Below are 20945 nucleotides of genomic sequence, written 5' to 3'. Positions count from 1 at the left end.
GAGTTCAGGTTAGAACCTGGATTTACCTAAAGTCAACATCTTTGCCCTTAAGGACTTCGCTATTTTGCCCAGTGACAGGGCCACAAAACGTGACTGTAAACTAAGAACATAGACCATGGAAAAGATAACATGTATTCTTGTCTTGGCTTCTTCTCTACTTCACTCATTCACTGTGGACATCAGACCATTTATTTGGCAAGTACAGAGCTGCACTAGGAGGCCTGCTGTGCATCTCTATACCAACCTTGCAAAGAGACATTATTGCTCTGTTTTCAAGATAAGGAACATGTGGCCCAAATGTGATGAAATAGGTTGCCCAACATTGCAGAACTGGGTTTCAAGGCCAATTCTGTGTACCTTGGAAACCTATGGTCTTGTCACTGGGCATCACGCTTCCCCCTCCCCCTTGATGATTCTGCATTCTTTAAGCCTCTATTTATTTGTCTGTACAATGGACTTAAAGAGGGATATTGTATTTGGAGTGGCTGCCATTGTAGACTGATGTATCAGAAAAGTGAACTAAACCCCTGTTATCATCATCAGCTCCTTAATACCTAGGCTGAACACAGGTTGCTGAGAGGCAGAAACGGTCTTTGTAAAGAGGCTGGCATGTCCAAGGAGCTTAGTAAATAAGAACTCCTCCTTCAAAGAGTGTGACTCTCCTATCACCACTGAAATGCTAAAGCTCTCCATCAGTCACAGGCTTATTACTCAATGGATCATTTTCTATCGACACAGGCATCTTGCTCTCCTCTCTTGAGTCTCTCAGCCTCTGTTTTATGTCTGCTGTCATATGGCCTTGTGAGCAGCTGATAATCATTTCTTGAGTAAGGCTGGAAATGAATCAATGAATAAATGAATAAAAACATACATAAACAAGCATGCAGGCAGCTTGACGTGGTAGGTGAGAGGATGTCTATGAATAATGGTATTTAGTGTTTGATGGGCCCTTCCATGTGGTCTGACTTCACGTGGATTATCTCCCTTAATCTGCTTAATAAGGCTGAGGTAGGTTGTATTATGATGCCCATACTCCAGAAGAGGGAAAAGAGATGTAAGCTTCAAACCTTGCTAAGGTCCCACAGCGAGCTGGAAGTTGTTTCCTTTTTCATATCTGCCCATAAAGGGTTGACACAAATCCTGGCTGGGAGAAAACTTATGACAGTTCCCTTTTCTTTCCCTCCTGGGGTCATAGAAGGATGTCCTGTATGTGAAAGAGTAAGTCCAAAGTCTCCAGCATGGCCTCCAAGACGCTGCCTCCCCCTCTAGCCCTGTCTCTCTCTGCTCCCTCTCTGAATTTCCCACTGTGGTTTTGGGGGGTTTACCACGATGCATCCTCTGTGGTGCCTCCACTCAAGATGTTCCCTCTGTCAGGGACTCTGCTCTTCATTTTGTCCTCTGATGAACAAATCCAAAGCCCATGCTGGTACCGCACCTCAAGGAAAGCTTCCCTGATTCCCATCTCTACACTCATTCACCTCCTATAATATGCACACTCACACTATTCCAAATCATCACTCTACTTGTCCATATCCACCACTGTCTGTGGCTCCATTTCTGTTTACCCGGTTTTCAGCATAGGGTTTGCCACCAGGTAAGCACTCAGTAGATGTTAATGGGGTTGAATTTACATTGGGAAAGGAAGAAGCTAAAATATTTAGGTCCCAGTCTCCTTCCTATGAGGCCTCAGTTTTCTTACTAATACACTGGGATAAGCAGCAGCTACCCGGTGCTTCATAGAGCATCCCTATGAGTCACAGACCCACACCTCTACTCCAATGGGAACAGATACATTTGAGAACTAGAGAGTCCTCCCCATTCCCTACATCATCAAGAGCCCATAATCGATCAGTTGCCATAATTTTTTTCCTGGCTTTTCAAGAAAAGGTGAACATGAGTTAGAGATACAGACAGGGTTAAGAGAGGTCATAGCTATGTCTGGGTTGAACTGACCACTTTTAAGGATAGCCACATGCTCAGATATTGACCCTAAATATTGCTTCCATGCTTCTTCACTCTGGAAATCCTAACTTCACCTTCTTAGACTGGAAGCCTCCTAAGGAGTTTTGGCCAGTCTACTCTGTGATCAGGGAAGGAAAGAGCGAAGAGAAAAAACCAAAATGTATTAAGCATTTGCTGTAGGCCAGCCCCTGTGCTAGCAAATACCTCTCATCCCATCGCTGCAGTATTTGAAGTCATGCAGCATAGTGGGGAGGTAGGATGACTTGTTCTGAAGCCAGAGTCCTAGGTTTGAATCCAGCTCCTCTACCCAATGTTTGGGTCACCCTGGGCAATTTGCTTCACTGCCTGTGCCAATTGCTGTACACACAAAACAATCTACCTCATCGAGTTGCCCAGAAGATTTGGGATGTAATAAAGGAAGTGCAAAGGGCTTAGAACAATACCTGGCATGTAGAAAAGTTCAATCACTGTTTAGCTATTCCTATTATTTATCCCCATCTTACAGATGAAGGAACAGGGGTTCAGAGATCACATAAATAGTGACAAAGCCAAGCACAAATCTCTATGTGTCCAATTCTTCCCACAGCCTCACCCTCACTTCCAGGCTCATGCAGGGCCATGGTGCAAAGGGAAACAATGCGTGGGTGAATGAAAACAAAGAGAAGCTGAGATTTTCTTGGATCAGCCCTTTCCACATTATTTATTTTTTTCTAATTGATTTGTCCATTTCCATCAAGCATTCTCTCAGGCAGAGAACACAGATGTTATTAGACAAAGTCACCTCTTTGCCCTGCTGCTCTAGGGCTGAGAAAGCTTCATAAGAAGAAGAGATGGGGTGAGGTGGGGTGGGGGAGACATTTTAATTGGTTGTTTATTCAGTTGTAATTGCAGAAGCCAATCTTTTCAAGGGGTGGTACTCATCCTGGCCCAAGGCAGACATGTGGGATGTTGGAGCCTCTCCCTTGCTTGTATGTTTTTTTTTTTCACACTTTGAGATGCCTCCATTTCCCCCAAGAGGAAGAATCCATGGCAGCCATCCACGTTCTTGCCCCCTCCCCGCTTGCCTCTCTCCTCTCTGTCTCTTTTTTGGGGGGGACCCACCCAAAGGAAAACAGCTTTGTGGCTAAGAGCTTTTGGCTGTGGTCTTCCCACCGACTCAGAGCCAAGCTGGGTGTCTCCCAAATGCATCAAGGGAAAGTCTTGGGGGGGCGGGCAGGAGCCCTTGTGGGTATTTACTTCTCTCTTGCTACCTCTTTAAGAGAATGTTTAATCCCTCCTGTCATTGAATGGAGGTGAAAGCAGAGAAGGTCAAACAGAGAAGGGCCATTAGAGTTTAGGGAGAATGGTGAAGAGGGAAGAGAAAGGACTCACTCAGGGCTGCTTGGCTTTCCATTTTGCAACTGTGGGAAGGTTAGTCTCATGTGTATATTGCAAGTTGGTCACATTTATTTAAAAAATTCATTACTCATGCTCCATAAAAATCAATACAAATCCAAACGTCAGTGCATTTGTTAATTTACGTGCCAGTACTACTCAGAGTTGGATGGACAGACCTATGTCGATGGGCAAGTTGCTTTGTCTCTCTGAGTGTCAGTACCCCAGCAGGCTTAAATGGGACAGCTCAGCACTGCCTGGGCACGCACTCCTCTCCATGGTCTGGTCTCCTATTTTTTTCCTACTGGTATAAACCTAAATGATCTGCCTCTGAGTGGTTCTCTGGGTCTCAGCTTTCCACATCTCATCCCTACCATCCAACATTCTTCTTCCTCCAGCAATCTCAGCCTCAAGTACTCATGGTGTCCTCATCCCTGGAGCCCCTGGGCTTCCCCAGTTATGCCCACTCCTTCCTTATATGCCCATTAGTTTCCTTCCTCTGCCTCATGATCTTCCTTCCGGAATTTCTGCCTTTTAAAATCTTATCCTCCCTGCAAAGTCCAGCTTACATCCACTCCTGATCACCCTCACCTGTAAAATGGGAGGATGACAGTCACCTCTCAGGGGGGCTAGAGGTCTGACAGAGAAAGTGCCTCATGCAGTGCCTGATGGGTAGAAGGCACTCAATGACTAGCGTAGGCTATTGTTGTTATGTTACTGTGATGACATGGATAATTATTAGCAGCACCAAAACCATCATCACCATTAGCTGACAGTAGCTTCTCCCTCTCCAAAGCCTCCCCTTCTGTTTCTAGCACTTATCACCCTGCTTTGTGTTATCTTTCCAGTGAGCACCCGTCTTCTCCATCAGGCTATGAGCTTCAAGTAGGTGAGGACCAAGTCTTCATGTCTCTGTGCTCCCTAAAACTTGAGTGAGAGGAGTGAGCGAGTGTGACAGACAGAACACTGATTAGCAACTGTTTAGCACCATGGTCTTAAATTGTGTAACTTCAAAACCAGATGAAGAAGTCCAGGCTCGGGGAAGCGAAGTGACTTGCCCAAGGCATTGACAAAGGGACAAACCAGGGCCTGACGACAAACCCCCATTCACTAGCCTGTGTACAGCACTTCTGCACAAATTAGTAAAGTCACTTCTTCATTCAGGTGGACACAGTTCCCTACAACAGTGCATGGCTTCGAGGATCAGGCATGGGAGGGACTGCAGCCCCGGGCTCCCCCTCAGCTGAGCGTCCCCGTGCAGGACTTGCATTGCCTGAGTGTCGAGCCTCTCCCACTACACTTAGCTGCTCTGTCTGCAGCTCTGAATCCCTATCCGTTCAGGGAGCTTGTGAATTAGATTCGCGTTTTCCAAATCACAGTCTACTGAGGGCTAAATCCACAAGAAGTAGGCGCATATTTAAGGGAAAAGCATTTTATGATTCAAATGAGTTTAGGACATGCTCTGCTAAACGATGTTCAATACGTACTTTTTTTAATTGTAAGAATTATCAGAGTCTTTAACATGCAAAACAGGAGTAGAGTAGATCCTGTAAGAGCGTTCCCAAACACATTTGACCATAATCCTTTTCCCCTCACCCTCACCTCTGCCTCTGCCAAAAATCAAATAACAGCACAACCAACAGAGTTTGGGAAACACTGGGCCAACCCGGAAAGCTCTTCCTAACGTAGACCCTCTCCGCAAGCTGCCTCTCTAGGGAGGTGTCTCGGTGTCCCTTTGCTTCCTCAGCAGCCCATGCCCCTGGATCCCACCGTGCAGGCTGTGGGTCCCCTGGAATGTCAGTTTCAGGGGGGCCCAGCCCCAGAGTGCCAAGGCGCCCAGACTTCACCCCTCTGCCAGAACTGCATTTCAAAGCCATGAGAGCAGTTCTGGAGGGAGATCAAAGCTCTCTCAACTCAACTGTCATTAGAATATTTTCTTTATGCATCTCACTCGCTGGTGAGTGCCAATAACATATTTCCTAAATGCACTGGCCTGAGATGGTACAACTCTGTAATAATCTCAATGAGAGGGCTGTCAGGGCCTGTTTTATTGAAAGGGAAGCAAAAGGGAACTACACTCAAAATGCAGAGCAACAACAACAGAGCCCTTAAGTGAAATTATGGAAGGGCTCGAGTTTTTTCAACCCTAAAAACAGACTACACTGGCTCTCGTTTTGCAGATGGTTGGTCAGAGGTACGACTCGCAGTGAGCCCAGATCGACACTGGCCACTGGCCAGTGTTTGTTTCTATTCCCACTTAAGGCCAACTGACTTCCCCGTCATAGAAGCGATAGCGGTGGAGATTTTTGAGAAGTGTGCTGCCCAAGTTCTGTTCCCTGGGCTCTCGACAGGTGGAGGCAGGACATGGCCATGGTGCTGGCCAAGTGCTGATGCCCCGGACTTGGAGAGGGTTTGTCTCAGATGAACCTGGCTGTGAGGAGCCACCTCTACGCTAGACGCTGGGGACAGCTCTTTTACATTAAAGGAAAAACATCCGAGTGTCATAGAAACAAGCACATCTTTTTTTTTTTTTTTTTAAGGTGTAATTAAAAAATTCAGCATCACATTTAAATAGAGTGCCTTAGAGCTGTATTCTACTCGTAATCGTATGGAAGATGGTTGTATAGAGTAAGACTCTGCTACTTACTTTCATCATTAAATACCTTTGGATCTAGTTCTAGATAGGATTATTCTGGAATGGGGTCTAGTCTTCAATCAATGATATGAAAATGGGGGCACAAGTACATCAAGTTTTATGGCACACGTTTTTGTATTCACCATTTTTTTTTCTGGCATTGCGTCACCAAGGGATACTTCATTCTTGTAATCACGGGCTTTATGATCTTTTTTTTTAAAAAAGCCTCATCTTAAGAGAGAGACAGTCTAGGGTTCAAATCCTTCCTCTTCTGCCAAAAGGTGTGCCTGTGACCTTATTAGGGAAGGGACTCAACCTCTCTGAACCTCAATATCTTCACCTGTAAAATGGGGATTATAGAATTCAATCTAGGCAGGGGAATATAAAAATTCAAGGAGGTTAACATCAAGAGGTGTGCCCAACTCATGAACGGGGCCCAGGAGGCACAATTCTCTTATTAGCTTGCTCATGCAGCTGGAGGGAACTAGCCTTAGCTCCCTTAGCTCCCAATGCCTGCCGTCTTTCTCCCACCAGGGCACCCTGCTCCCATCACTGGCCCGCGATGCTTATCTCCTCCACAGGTGCTTGACCTGTTTCTACAACTCACAGAGCAAGTCCCTTAGCACTGCCTGTTTCCATATTCTGATCGCAGCCTGTCATTCCCGAGGAGGATCTCAAGTCCCCGAACCACGACTCCAATTTCAGAACACACCAGACCATTTGAAAGTGATTATCAAATATAAAGATCAAAGCCACTCAAGGCAAGTCATTAAAGCAAGATAAACCTCAGAATGTTTATTGCATCCATATCCTTGTCGCAATTACCAAGCGTTCTCCAAGCCGTGGCCAGTTCTGAACCCTGGATTCTGTGTTTTCATCCCAAGGGTCCCAATGATCTGGACTTTATTCTCTTGCTTAGTTTCATTGTCAGAAATGTCTAAATCTGCCTCTCTTGTAAGAGGAGGCACAGAAAAAATAAAGTGCTTGGAGAGTTTATTAAATTCTCAGAATCCTGAATGATCGGTTTCCAAAATCACAGCTCTTGTATAGCAGCTTGACACATGGTCTAAGAAAAATGTAATGGCACCAATCAAAGAGCAATTGAAAAATCGATCATTCTTTCATTCATTTATTGAATAAGTCACTCTCTCATTACCTCCCCTCCTCCTCCTTCCCTCCCTGCCTTCATTTTCCTCTCTTCCCTCCTCTCTGCAAATCATTCATTCAGTGTGTTCCTCCTTTGTTCACCAATACTTACAGAGATTCTATTATAACCATGCCCTAAGCTAGAAACTGGGCATACTAATATGGAAGAGAAACAATCTTCACTCTCAAAGGGTTAGCAGTTTTATGAAGGAAGTGAGACAAATAATCAGATGATCACAACATAATGCAATAATACTAATAAAACCTGCCATTTGGGGGCGTTTACTACACATCAGCACCATTGAAAAACTTTTCAAAATTATTTCTTGAAGCTTTACAAGAACCCTATGTGTTAAGTATGAGCATCCTCAGCTTATAGGGGAAGAAACCGAGACTCAGTGAGGTGATACCATTTCCCCAAGGTCCCCCTACCTGGTTACAGGTGTGGGAGGCGGATATGGCTGCTCATCTGTACTACACATCACATCCCTAATCATTAATGCCTTACCTTCTCTTATGACATGCATTATCACAGAGGCCTGCTGGATAGACGAGAGGACAGATGGCACTGGAGAAGGCCCTGGCAGTGGCTTATAGAAAAGCAGGTGGGTCTGACACTATCTAGGAAGGACAGGTATTTATATATAGGGAACAATGTGACGCTGGGTGGGGGTGGGAGCAAGAGGAGGTGAAACAATAGGTCTGGGTTCTGATGTGGTCTGCTGGAGTATTTCTCATTGATCAGGCTTAGATTCCATACTTCAAAATCCTTCGTATCTCTGCCCCAAACTGTAGGCCCAGCAGGAGAGCTGGTTCCCTGGGGGTTGCTCCCTCTGAGGAGTCACATGGAAAGTCAACTCTCAGGAAAGTCACTGGTCTGCAGCTTTCCATACAACAGGATCAGGAAGAGCCCCAAGGATGAGTGGGATCAAGAATCCTGAGGATTTGGATGGAGGAGAAAATGCTGATTCAGAAGTAGGTGGGCCAGTGGAGAGGTTCTCGGAGCTCTGGATCATTAAAAATAAAATACTGAGGAGGAATTAGAGATTTCACATTTTGACCAAGAAATAAAGCATGTGAAGATGAGCCCCCTCTTCCTTCACACACCATTTAAGATGTCCTTCACATAATAAAATAAAGGGTACTGAGTAGTCCTCCTAAGGAAAGAACACGGTAATCTCAAAAGAGAGGACACTAGTTATAAATGAACACCTTTTCACTAGGATCCACTCAGCTCCTATTTTTTTCACTTGCCTTTTTGAAAATGGGTTTCAGAAACCGTTGGGGCAGAAGACAAAGAGTCAGAACACCTGGTTTCTGGAGAGCTCAGCTATCCTCACTTGGTTAGCATGACTCAGGCTAGAAGTGACTCTGACCCCTGATGAGTCAAGTACCCATCCTCTGCGTTCCCTCAGACTTTGGACTTCTCTATAAAGCATTTATCCAACTAGCTACTTATCTACCTGCAGGATATTCCATGAGTGCAGGATCACACCTATCTCATGAAATATTCGTTGCTGTACCCCCAGCATCTAGCACCATGCCTGCACATCACAGGTATGCACACACCACACACACACACACACACACACACACACACACACACACACACTGAAATAGTCACTTTCCTAAGATCTTTTCTTGGGGTCCTATAATCTCTGCTCCAATAGCCCCATATTCTCAGAGTTTCATTATTTTTGGGAAGCCATGAAGCATGAAGAATACCCTGATAAGTAAGGGGAAATAACAAAGTACGATGGTGTGTTCAAAAGCACCAGAACAGTAATGTGACCATCCCACGTCAAAGTACTGTTTTCACAACACAAGTGCGGAATTCCAGGGCCCACAAGCTAGCTCTTCCCACCACCTCCCTTTCTTCGTAGAGGATCAAAACCACAATTGATAAATAATAGAACTGACCACATTAAGCAGAGTATACACAGCTCACCAGCTGCCCTGTGGTTTGTCGTCCACTTGAAGCACAATTAAATAAAGACAAATCAACCCTTTTCATAAGTTGTAGGAGACACCACGTTCTGGATACAGGCGGCATTTCAGTAGACTGTGTAGTTTGGCTCTAATTTGGAGCCATATAACTTATGTGACGACTGGCTGAACAATATTGCATTTGAGAAGGATAGAGCGAGAATTACATCATCACCAACGTGTGTCAATATGGCAACTTCTAGATTTTGGCCTGAGCTGTGGCCCCGTACAAATCACCCGACTGTAGGCAAATAGTAGAATCGTATAGAGACACAACAGCACGGTTATTACAGTAGATGGAGATCTCTCTGGATGGCTTGAACGAGTCTAATAATATCTCCAAATCTGGGTCCCCACGAGGGTTAAAAACAGATAGCTCTCAAACGGTCATGTGACAATCAAAAAGTTCTTAAGTATGGGGAAATAATGCTGAATAGCATGAGATCGTATGTCACGCTACCAAAAGCAGAATTAAATTCAAATGGAATTTTGGAAAGAGGACACCACATTCAGGGCCTACGGGAAAACAGAATGGCAGACGCGTAGACTGCCCAAGGTAGGGTGCCGCCAGCAGGCTGCTGCAGAGACTTGAGTATTGGGAGTCAGATCCTTTCCAGTTGTCAGATCCTTTCCAGTATAATTGTTGCTCCACTGCTACGCTGAACACATCAGACTCAATTGGTCAAAGGGGCTGGTAAATACTTTGAAGGCAGGGGCATGGTCTCATATTTTCCTGGATGTCCCCAGAGTCAACCTACGGCCTTGCTCTTACCTGCCCAATATCAAGCTCCCCATTTGTAGTCTAGTTGCAATCCCCACAGGCCTACAAACTGGATTCCCACATCTGATTTGAAAAATGTATGAATAGTTACGGATCTTAAAAATAGGCTACCCAAATCCTCCCATTTTACAGATGAAGAATTTAAGATAAAAAAAAAGTGGCCTACTCCATGTTGGCTAAGAAGTTACTGGAAATAGCTAGTCACTTCCTTCCTCATGCTTTGCCAAGCCACAGGGCAAACTGTGTTTTTCTACCATGAATCCTCCTGGGAAAGAGCCCTCTCTCTGTCTCATGTCCCTCTCCTACCTCCCGTAAGAGCCTGAGGTAGTCTGCGTGTGTGTGTCATTCTAGTCACCCGCCGTTGCCTACTGTGTCCATACAAAGAGTTTGGGAGTCAGGGTTCAAGCTCAAGGCTGGAGGGCTGTGCTGTCTGAACTCAAGAAAGGCTGGAATCACAAATGTCAGAACCTGAAATGAAGACTGTAACCTCCTCGCCCTCCGCCCTTCACCACCAGATCCCCCAAAACAACTTAGAACACGGAAGGGAGAAAGACAGGAAGGCCCAGAGAGAGGAGACAAGAACTGGGTGGGGGGGGGGGCTCTGAAAACAAAACAAGACAAAGAAACTGGGGAAATGGGAACCTGTTGGACTTTGCCAAACAAACCCGTGAGCAAGTGCCCTTCACACACTAGTTTTGTGTCGCCAGAAAGTGAGAGCAGGGGTGTGATGGTCCCCACGCAGGAGGCAGGAAATCAGCCCAGCTGCGGGTGTGCAGGTGCAAACTGAGCCGAGATCAGGTCAGGGACACTAGTCTCACTAAGGCCAAGCGTCCCGGGCTCAGTCCGTGCCACACTCCCGCCGCTTTGTTTCCCACCCTGGAAGGGCGTCTGGCTGGGCCGAGGCTGTCATGAGTGGTCAGTGTCACCAGGGGATGGAGAAAGAAACAGGAGCATGCTGATTATGTGAGACCCGGGGTGGAAAAACCCCAACTGCCTCCTGCTGGGGCCCTCAAGGGGGCACCAAGCTCTCCAGCGCACCCAGGGAGCTTGAAATGGAAATGCACACCCAGGAAGGGGTGAGACAGGGAGCATCTCCTACCTGTAGACTCGGAGACGCAGATGCTGCTTCAGAAAGAGCTGCAGGCCAGCAGGCGCCCTGTGCTGCCTCTTACACGGCTCGCTGGAGTCCTGGGCGCCTTCGGGGTGCCCGCCTGGCTTTCAGCTCCTTCCCTGGGATGGGTGAGAGCTACCCAGCCAGCCCCATCCTGGGATCCCAGGCATGCCTTTGCTTTACACTGGGGAGGCGCAAACTTACTGCCGTGTGCCGCTCGGGACAACTGGTCTGTGCGGGGCTTTTGGAGGAAACACCATCTTTCGAAAATAGAACCTCCAGGAGCCCAAATAAAAGGCCTTTGGTGGAAGAGAGGGATGAGCTTGTCTCCAACCCCCACTCCAGTCTGAAGGTTCCAGGGACGGGGCTCAGGATCCAGAGGGGGCTGGGAATTAGGGAGGATGTATGTAAGAGGTCAGAAGATTTCCCAAGGACGGAAAATCCCCAAACAACCACCACTGTTATTTTGGGTGCTCGCTAAGTGGTGGGCGTGGTTCTCATGGGCTGACCCCTGTATCATTCACTGAATCCTCGAAGCACTAGACTGTGTACTCATCCCCGATTTTACGGAGGAGGCATCTGAGTCTTTGATAAAGTGAGAGACTTGTCCAAGGTCACAGAAATGTTGGGGCACCTGGGTGGCTCAGTGGTTGAACATCTGCCTTCAGCCCAGGGCGTGATCCTGGAGTCCTGGGATCGAGTCCCACATCGGGCTTCCTGCATGGAGCCTGCTTCTCCCTCTGTCTGTGTCTCTGCCTCTCTCTCTCTCTCTCTCTCTCTCTTTCTCTCTCTCTCTCTTTCTGTGCCTCATGAATAAATAAATAAAATCTTAAAAAAAAAAAAGAAATGTTAAGTGGCTTGATCTCATGTATGGTTGGTCTCCAAAATTCATGTTCTCATTTATTGGTGAGACTATACTGATGCTCGTGGCTTCTCACAGGTCCCAGTTTTGAGCTCCTTCTTAGCATCACGTGGAGAGGCCCCAAGTGGTTCTCTTCATGCCACTCACCCCTCTATCAGGCTCTCCAGGGCCAAAGTCACCTGTGCAGAGTCACAGAGGGGACCTCTGAGTAAAGGTGGACTTTGTTTAGATGAAGAGCACGAAGGCAACCCAGACTGAAGCAGAGAAAATGGGACTCTGCTGCACGTGGCCTGGATAGGGGTGTTTGTGCATCCACACCCAAGCAGGCATGTGGGCTGGAGGTGGTTGAAAAATCTAGGAGCTTCAATCCATTTGGAACTTCACCCACGGTGACCAATCCCAACACTGCCTGGGATCATTTCATGCAGAAATATGTCCTCTAATACAGTTAGACATTGGGGTCGTTTAAAAAAATAAACTAGTGTGCAAGTTCAATGAATTTGATGCGGTATATGGTCTTTATTTAAAACTACCAATTCTGTGGCCAGTCCTAAAAAAAAAAAAAAAAAAAAAAACCCAAAAAGTCAGTATCTTAAGAATGAAAGTAATCTGTGCAAATGACCTCAATGTGTGTCCTGCAGTTGCAACCAGGCCTTTTTTTTTTGTTTTTCTTTTCTTTTCCAGGCCTGCAGAAAGGCAGTCTCCATAAAACAATGCTTGAGGAGCCCATGTGTGCACTCAGGAGGGGAGATGACTCTGCACCTACTACGTGCCACACACCGTGGCCAGGTGTTTTACACGGATGACTCCACGTGAGTTTCCCCACACGCTGTTGGAGAGCGGTCCTCACCCAATTTTTACAGATGAGAAACCAGCAACTCTTATTGAGAAACGAGCCAAGGTCAGACAGCTAACGAAGAGTGGAACCAGGATACAAACCCTGGTCAGTCTCCAACACATACCACTTTTCCACTATACCAGGCCTGACTCCTGTTATTGCTTTAATGAATATTAGTCACGTTAAATAAACTCTGATATTCTGATTATAAAATTCCAAGCAATTTCTCTTACACGATTACTGGAAAAGAATGAACAAAGTTCCTGAACAAATAACAAAGCCCTCTTTCATCTGTGTGCTGGTTAACTCTTCCCAGAACTCTTGCTGGGATATTATTTTATGTGACCCTCAAGGCGATCACGTGATCCAGGCGGTCAGATATTATTATTATTCCCTTTCCCTAGATGTGGAAATGGAGGCTCAAGGAGATTATGAGACTTGCCCAAGACTGGATGGCTACAACGTGGCTGAGCGGAGGCTAGGAGCATCATTTTGCCCTGAACCCTCCTTCATTCTGTGTCGGTCTGATTATCAGGGCTCCACCGCCAAAAGAACAAATCATGGCATCGAACTGCGGGAAGTCCCAAGTAGACCCACCTCTTCCTTGAACCCTCCCATCACTTTCCCACCTCAACCTCTTGGTTCTTTTTTGTCCTGACAAAGCCTGTTCATCCTGGCGGTCCGTTTGTATACCTCCTCCAAGTCAGAAAAACCTTTCCTGACTTCCCCTCAAACCACAGGGACCCTGCCTTTTTCTCAGAGCTCATGCAAGCCTCGTCTGTGTGGTTCCCTGGGAGATTAATCATCCGCCCTCTCGCCGTCTCTTGAATGACTGTAACAAAATACCATCAAACCACAGAATATAAGCACCTTCAGGACACAGACTGCATGTTGGATCCCTAGGGCACTTACCACAGTGCCCTCGGTACTAAAGCGTCTTAATAAAATATGGATGATGGGCAAGAACATGACCATACGACACAGAACTTCTCCAAGTTTCTAATCCCCGGCTTCTAAGAGCCCGTGGCAATGGAGGAGGGGAGAAATGCCTTGGGATTAGGAGAGGAGATCCTGGGTCTTGCTCTCAGCTTGGCCTCACTCTCGCTGGGAGGCCTGGGTCAGTGCTCGCCCCTCTGGGGAGCTCAGCCTCCTCATCTACAGCCAGAGAGGGCCAGACCCTGCCGCTGCTCCTCTCAGCTCAGAGAGTCCCAGATTCCATGCAACTCTTCCAGATTTGGGGAGAACTTGGGCGAAGGAAGTATATGTTTTATGATGTCATCCCAGGGAAGAAGAGACCCCAACATGTCAAGGGGAACCATCTAATGGTCTCTGACAAGGGGCGAGGGAGGACACCGAGGAGATCCACAGTGCCAGCAGAGGGGTCGAGGAGTCTGTCTCATGGCTTACTGCAGTCCTTTCCAAAGACTTCCAGCAATGTCAGCTCAGGTCCAAAAAAAATAACATGGCCCCAGGGGAATGCCCTTGTTCCATTAAAAATAATAATAAAGGAAGACAAAGAAAATGTTTCCCTATCAGCCGACAGTCCGCAAGGGACGTCCTCTCTGTCTGTCCTATTGTTTATAAGCAGCTATTCATGGGCAAAGGTCAAGTTCACCTAACTGTGCCACAGCCTGTACTTTGGAGGATGCAAACAGGAGCTTGCTGGGTTTGTTGCAAGATGCTCTCGCAGTGGAGTGCCTGCAGCCCAGACTGTCGATTGCCTCTGGGGTTCCTGATACTCGGGGTTTCCCTTAATACCCAGGTTTTCCCTTTTATCCATAATAAGGCATGCGGAGTGCAGTCTAACTTGTTAGTGGACATCCCAGTGGCAGCAGATGAAGTTCTGCCCCCCTGGCTCGTCTCCACGGCCGGAGAGAATGGCCAAGTTCATTGGAATGTCTTTTTTTTTTCTAAACGGCCAGTCTGATAGAAAACCTTTTACTCTCACACAGACGGCTCCTCCTGGCTGACACAGGGGCTCCTTCCTTCACAGCCGTGATTACAATGGCGCACTTGCTCGTCTGTCTTTTCCACTGGATGGTGAGCTCCAAAGGGCAGGGTCTGGGCTGGCACAGAGGGACCATTCAACAAACATTTACTGGGGCAGGAAAGGAAAGAAGGATGGGCAAGGGCGGGAGAGAAATAAGGGAAGGGAAGGGGAAGTGGAGGGAGGGAAGGGAGGAAGGAAATGAAGAAAGGGAGAGAGGCAGGAAGGAAGAATTTATCCTGATGCTAGAGTTTGCCATGAGGTAACGCAGCGGCCCTTCCTCTGCTCCCGGTCTGCGTCCTAGCCATCCTGGACGGTCCCCCTGCTCATCCTGCACCCTCTGCATGGGCTGTCGTTCTCTGTGTTCTCGACACGCTGTTTGCTCATGCACACCCACTGCCCACCCCTCTCCATCCCGTTCTGTGCCCTTGGAGGCCAGCCTCTTTGGGGGGCATCTACAGGTTCCTTTGCCCTGCGACTTCTACCTTGGGTCCCCCATGGGAATCACCGGCAGAAGACAGGAAGGCAGGAGAAAATGACACTGTGGAATTTACTCTCCTGGCTCCCTTCTGGCCTAGGGGCTCTGATAGGTTGGCTACCCCTCTTTACAGAGAGTCACCGTGGCTGCCCAGGGGTCCTCTGCATACACTCACTCTCCAAGGTCCCCAAACCACTCTCTCTGCTTGCCCATCCAGGCCAAGGGTGGGAATGGCTCCCCTCTGTTGCTGACTCTGGCCTCTGTGACGGTCCTAAACCCCACCGACCCTACTGTAGACAGCCTCCTTCAGAGGAGCTGCCCCCTTCTTCTCTCCTTAATTGTTCTGTTTGAATGTATCGCCTGGTTCCTGCCAGGGCCTGGCCCATCCAGGCTGCATCCCTACCTCTGGATGTGTTGCCCATCCACAGCTGTCCCTCAAAGCATGTCTCTGCCAGCCAACCCACCTCGTTCCCTTAGCGCAGATCTCTACCTTACAGAGCTCCTGCCCCACCGTGTGTCATGGATCAGATTTTCTTATGTGTGAATATGATTCCCCCACCAAAGTGGAAGCCCCATACTGGTGAGGAATGCATCCCACTCAGTTCAGCATCCCCAACCAGGAGCAGAGGGCCTGGCAGGGGTACACTACCTAATAAACGTCTGTGACCAAATGTTACCATGTGGTTCCATTAACAGGACTGCAGTAAGATACCAGCAAAAAGTCGGGCTGTGCTGTGCTCAACCCCAGGACCATCAAGGCTACTTTCTGCAGCATTGCCATAATGCTCGCTGTGCATGCCTCAGGTGGCGGGGTGCTTGCTCACCTGCAGAGAAGCACTGCCCTGGGAGGACCATTCTGGGGTGGGGGGCGATGACATGATCTGTTACTCAGCTCCAAGCTGCCTCCTGTAATTACAACTAAGTCCTAGCCAGGGCTTAGAAACCATACAGAGAAAGGCCTCTCCCACAGGACAGGCCTTTGGAGACTTGACGTGTGGCTGTCATGGCCCTATATCGCCAAGGCCCCAGGAGAATTTTCTCATTTTGGCCAAACATCTCCAAGTGACTATGATACACACTCCAGGCCCCTCACTGCCCAGTCCCTCTCTTTGTGCATAGCTTCAACTGACTGTTCCTCTTATGGCCTCTTAATAAGGAAAACTAGCTGCTGGTGTAGCTCGAATCGTTCTACAGGGGTTCATGGAACCCTGAGTCCATTATCTGATTCTCTTCCAAACTCACTCCTTCAAGCACTTCATAATCCCAAGCTCTTGGAGGATGGTTGGGAAAGTGAGGACAGAACACACAGGGCCAGGTACTTGTGGTTGTCCAGGATGTCAGGGCAGTGTGGACCGCTGCGCCACAGCAGATGACCAGAGCAACCTGTACCCTAGTTTGACCACTAATGGATAGTGTGAGTTTTGGCCTCAGTTTCCATCTACAGGGGGGTTGGGACCAATGGTCTCTGAGGATGTTTCTAGGTCTGACATTTGGCAAAATCTCGATGTCCTCTGCAGCCCTCTGCCAGGATTAGGTGCTCTCTGACACCACACGAACCCCTGGGAATATGGGCCCCGGGGACCCAAGGACCATCACCTAAAGGAGCCTAAATGGGTTAGAGGAAATGCTATTTATCTGCCAAGAGTTCCCCCTGAGGTGCCCGGCTGCATTACTGAGGAATCTTATTTTACTCAAGGGAACTGCTGCATCAGTGGTCAGAAGGAACTGCCCCCTAGCCTGTGGCACACCGCGGACGGCGGCGGAGAGCAGGCCTTGGGAAACTTCTCAAGAACTCGGACGATGGAGAAAAGATGAGTGGGAAATATCAGGGAGGGAGACAGAACATGAGAGACTCCTAACGCTGGGAAACGAACTAGGGGTGGTGGAAGGGGAGGAGGGCGGGGGGTGGGGGTGAATGGGTGACGGGCACTGAGGGGGGCACTTGACGGGATGAGCACTGGGTGTTATTCTGTATGTTGGCAAACTGAACACCAATAAAAAATAAATTTATATATATATATATATAAAAAGAACTCGGACGATGGGATCGTCCTGTGGTGTTTCATCTTAAATTCACTTTTGCTATTTGCCATAGACGGGAGGAAAAAGCAAAGCAAAACAAGGTCAGTCCCCCACCACAGACTGAGAAGCATGAAGTAGTTTCATCGTGCTCACCCGTTAAGAAAGAAAAAGAGAGAAGGGGGAGGCGAGGGAAGACCCTGATGAGAATTAAGTTCAGCTCTTTATTAAAAATCACCTGGATAGTATCAATCACATGCTCACTGCCCTCCCGCCCTCCCTCCTTCCCTCTTCTGAAGGTTACAAAGCAAGTATTTCTCTGTAAACTGGTTTCTCTCTGCACACAAGAGGGCCGTCACCCCCAGCCCCGTCACCCCCAGCCCCGTCACCTCCAGCCCCGCCGGGGACCTGACGGGCTCCCCTGGGGCACCTGAGTGTCCCAGCTGCAAACCAGCGGCACACGGCTGCTCACACACATCGTGGGCAGGCCCTCCGGTCCTTAGGGAAGAGGAGGCCGCTGGAGGCCGGCGGTGAGGTGTCTGGGCCCCGGGCCCCTCGGCCCCTCCGCACCAGGCCACACTCCTGCCGCCATGGTCGGCTGCCCCGGCTCCTGACCCCACCAACCCCGCAGCTTTCTCCCAAGGCTTTGGGGAAGCCACCTGCCCGCCACACCTGCCCTTCAATTCTGCCTCTTACTGCTTCTCAGACTGAAAAACACCTCCCTTTGGGGAAGCTTCAGAGTCAACAGACCTGGGTTCAAATCCAAGCTCTCCAGTTTAGCTCAGCGACCTTGGCTAAATCCCTCTGTCACTCTGAATCCTGGGCTTCCTTTGGCACAAGGGGGCTCAGGGTACCCACCTTCCTGGCTCTTGGTAGGTGCTGAATACACAGTTGCTGTAGTTGCTGTATGGATGGATGGATGGATGGACGGACGAAAGAAGGAATGGAGGGGCAAATGAAAGTACAAATGGGTGAGGGACTTGTAGCGGTCCGTGGCCCTTACCCTCCACTGTTCCCTCTGTGCTTGGGCACATAGGTCACTCCTGGCCGTTCAGCTCAGCAGAGCACACACCACACCATCCTCGGAGCCGTGCATCTGTGACTTAGCTGAATGACTCTCCCGACCCGTGACCTTGGCCGGGTCATTTCACGCGCTGAGGTCCTCTAGCTCCCTGTCAGTCAAATGCAAATACTAACCTCTGCCTTGCCTTCCCTACCAAATTCTGCCCAAGCCCACATGAGAGCAGAGATGAAAGCGCTCTGTGACCTGGAGGGAACCGGCCACACAGCAAGGCTACTTCCCGCTCGGGGCGCTCGTGCCTCTGAACCAAGGTGAGAGTCCAGGGCGCGCCTGGTGCCAGCCGGCTGAGCTGACGTGCACTCTGGCCTGCCGCCAGGCACGACACTCTCCTGCCAGCGTCGTCATTCCTTTGCACATAGGTATTTTGTCTGTGCATGGGAGGCCCTTGCTCTTTTGAGAGAGACATAAAGAGAGGAGTCAGCAGAAAACCTGCAGAGGTCGGCAAATGCGCTCGAGCTATCAGCAAGTCCAGGGTCCTGTGTACTGGACAGAATGGAAAAGTTCAGCATGAAGCTGGAAATCAGGGAAGTGGATGCTGCCTGCCTCTCTGGCCTGGAACTAGCCCTCCGAGCCCCATATGGAGTAGAGATCACCCACGGTGATCAGCCAGGGGTTCACCTTTGGGCTCTTCTTTGGAGGTGCCGGCTGGAGTGGACACTGTGAGCAGAGACTAAGGGAAGCATTCCAGAAGCTTCTCCTTTCTGCCCTCATCTGGGCAGTAAAGTCCCTCTGCCTTGACTTCCCTCCTCTCTCCCTCAACCCAATCTCGGATGTCCAAGCGGTGCCTATGCTTTTCTGGAGACACGTGAGCTGCACGTCAGTGCTTTCCTCTTGGAGCCCCCGCGGTGCCCCCTCAATGCAGCCCACGCCACCTTCCTGACACCAGTAATGACCTAAAGGCTTCCTGAGACCTAATGGCCCGCTGGCCACTGCAAGAGGGACCGTGCTTCTCGATCCCCAGAGCAGCTTCACAAAGCAGGTGCTGTTACCGTTCCCACTTTACGGAGGAAGACACGGCTTCGGAGAGGCCAGGACGTGGGGCAACAGCACGGCTGGGACCTGCACCCAGTGGTGTGACCCAGCTGACCCCAGCTTTACCAGCACGCTGTGTGATGGAACGGGGGCTGTGCAGGGATGGGTGTTCCGCATCCGTCGGGCACGCTAGCCACGAGCCCTTGAGGCTGCGGAGCACCTGAAATACGACCTGTGTGACTCAGTGTAGATTTTAAAGTTATTTGATCTCACCTAATTTAAACATTCACAAGTGGCTGGGGACTACACCCTAGGTAACGCCCTGAACCCCCGACCCCGACCACCTACACTATGGCAGCTATCCACACGTGGCTCCCACCACCCACTGTTGACACCGAGCCCTCTGAGAAGACAGGGTTGGCTCTCCTCGTAGCCCGGGTGGGGGGATGCGGGGCTGGTGACGGGCTGCCCTCACATTTCATCCCCACGAGAACTGAGTAAGGGGCTGGCCTCGGTCACCAAGCCGCTGTCCAGAATGGGCAATCCGGAAAGTTCCAGGACCCCGAGGGGCCTCAGGTCCCTCGCCCATGCAACATCAAGGGGGATGACCTCGGCTCACGGCTGGGCACTAGTGGCCCAGCGCATCTTACCTGTGCGGAGAGTCGGGGTCAAAGCAGGTCTTGGTGACGTCTGTGATCTCGGGGTTACAGCACTCTCCGCCGTCGAAGTTGAACCGTTCATAATTGCAATCCATGTCGCACACCCCGTTGTGCTGCTTCTTCACGAAGGCAGGGTGGCGCAGGTTGCGGCAGTCCCCGCCGTCGTGGCCGGTCAGCGTGTGGTTGCACTCGTGGTCACAGTTCTCGTCCCCGATCTTGCTGATGTCGCAGTTGGCCAGGACGAGGCGGCGGCGCAGGGAAGAGTTGCTCACCTCCAGCACCTGCAGCTCCCAGGAGATGTTGTAGTGCTTGAAGGCGTCGGCCAGCTGCCGGTGCTGGAAGTCGATCTGCTGGCGGCTCACCGTCGGGTTCTCCCGGTCGTCGTCCCGGAGGTTGACCACACGGTAGCGCACCACCTTGGGCCGCCGGAAGCGCGGCAGCTGGTTGTAGCTGGCGATGACCTCCGTGTTGTCGCACAGCGTCTGGCCGCACAAGGGAGGCTCCAAGCTCGTGTCCAGCAGGAAGCCGTGGGCCCCGCTGACTTCCACGTGGGGCATGTGGCCGTCCTTCATGGGGGACCAGGTGCGCTTCACATTGTCCCAGTTCTCCTGGAGGAGGAGCTGAGGTAGAGGGGCGTGGAGGCCGTGGCTTTCCATGTCCAAGAGCACCTCCCGCTGAGTCCTGGCCACCTTCCACAGGCTCAAGCGCTCGATGTAGCCCCGGAAGTTCTGATTCAGGGCGCTGCCTCCCAGCATGAGCACTTTGCACTTCTGGGTCAACGGGCTGAATATGCCGCCCACCTGCTCCCCGGACGTTGCCACCTGGGCACCATTGACATAGAGCTTCATCAGCCGCCCGTCGTAGGTGGCAGCGAGGTGGACCCACTGGCCTGGGACGTAGCTGCGGTGGGCATTGATGGTGGTCACTTGCCGAGCCCGGTCCGTCTTCAGGGAGAAAAAGTAGCGTGGATCTCTGTTGCCTTGGTCACTGACGGTGTGAATTCCCACGACCCATCCTCGGTCACGCGAGGTGTAAGAACATTTGTCATATAGCC

General features: G+C 49.8%; 1 protein-coding gene across 1 annotated transcript in view; it reads right to left on the bottom strand.

Moving 5' to 3' along the window:
• The window catches only part of PAPPA (pappalysin 1), a 237167-nt gene that overhangs the window by 184187 nt on the left and 32035 nt on the right, over window positions 1-20945 (bottom strand). The window contains exon 2 of the mRNA XM_077913087.1: window positions 19883-20945. Within this exon, the coding sequence (XP_077769213.1) occupies window positions 19883-20945 (1063 nt within the window). The remainder of the gene's footprint in view (window positions 1-19882) is intronic.

The sequence above is a fragment of the Canis aureus genome, chromosome 10 (assembly GCF_053574225.1).
Source record: "Canis aureus isolate CA01 chromosome 10, VMU_Caureus_v.1.0, whole genome shotgun sequence".
Taxonomy (NCBI): Eukaryota; Metazoa; Chordata; class Mammalia; order Carnivora; family Canidae; genus Canis; species Canis aureus.
Note: the sequence above shows the minus strand (reverse complement) of the source record. Positions and strands in the feature narration are given on the sequence as shown.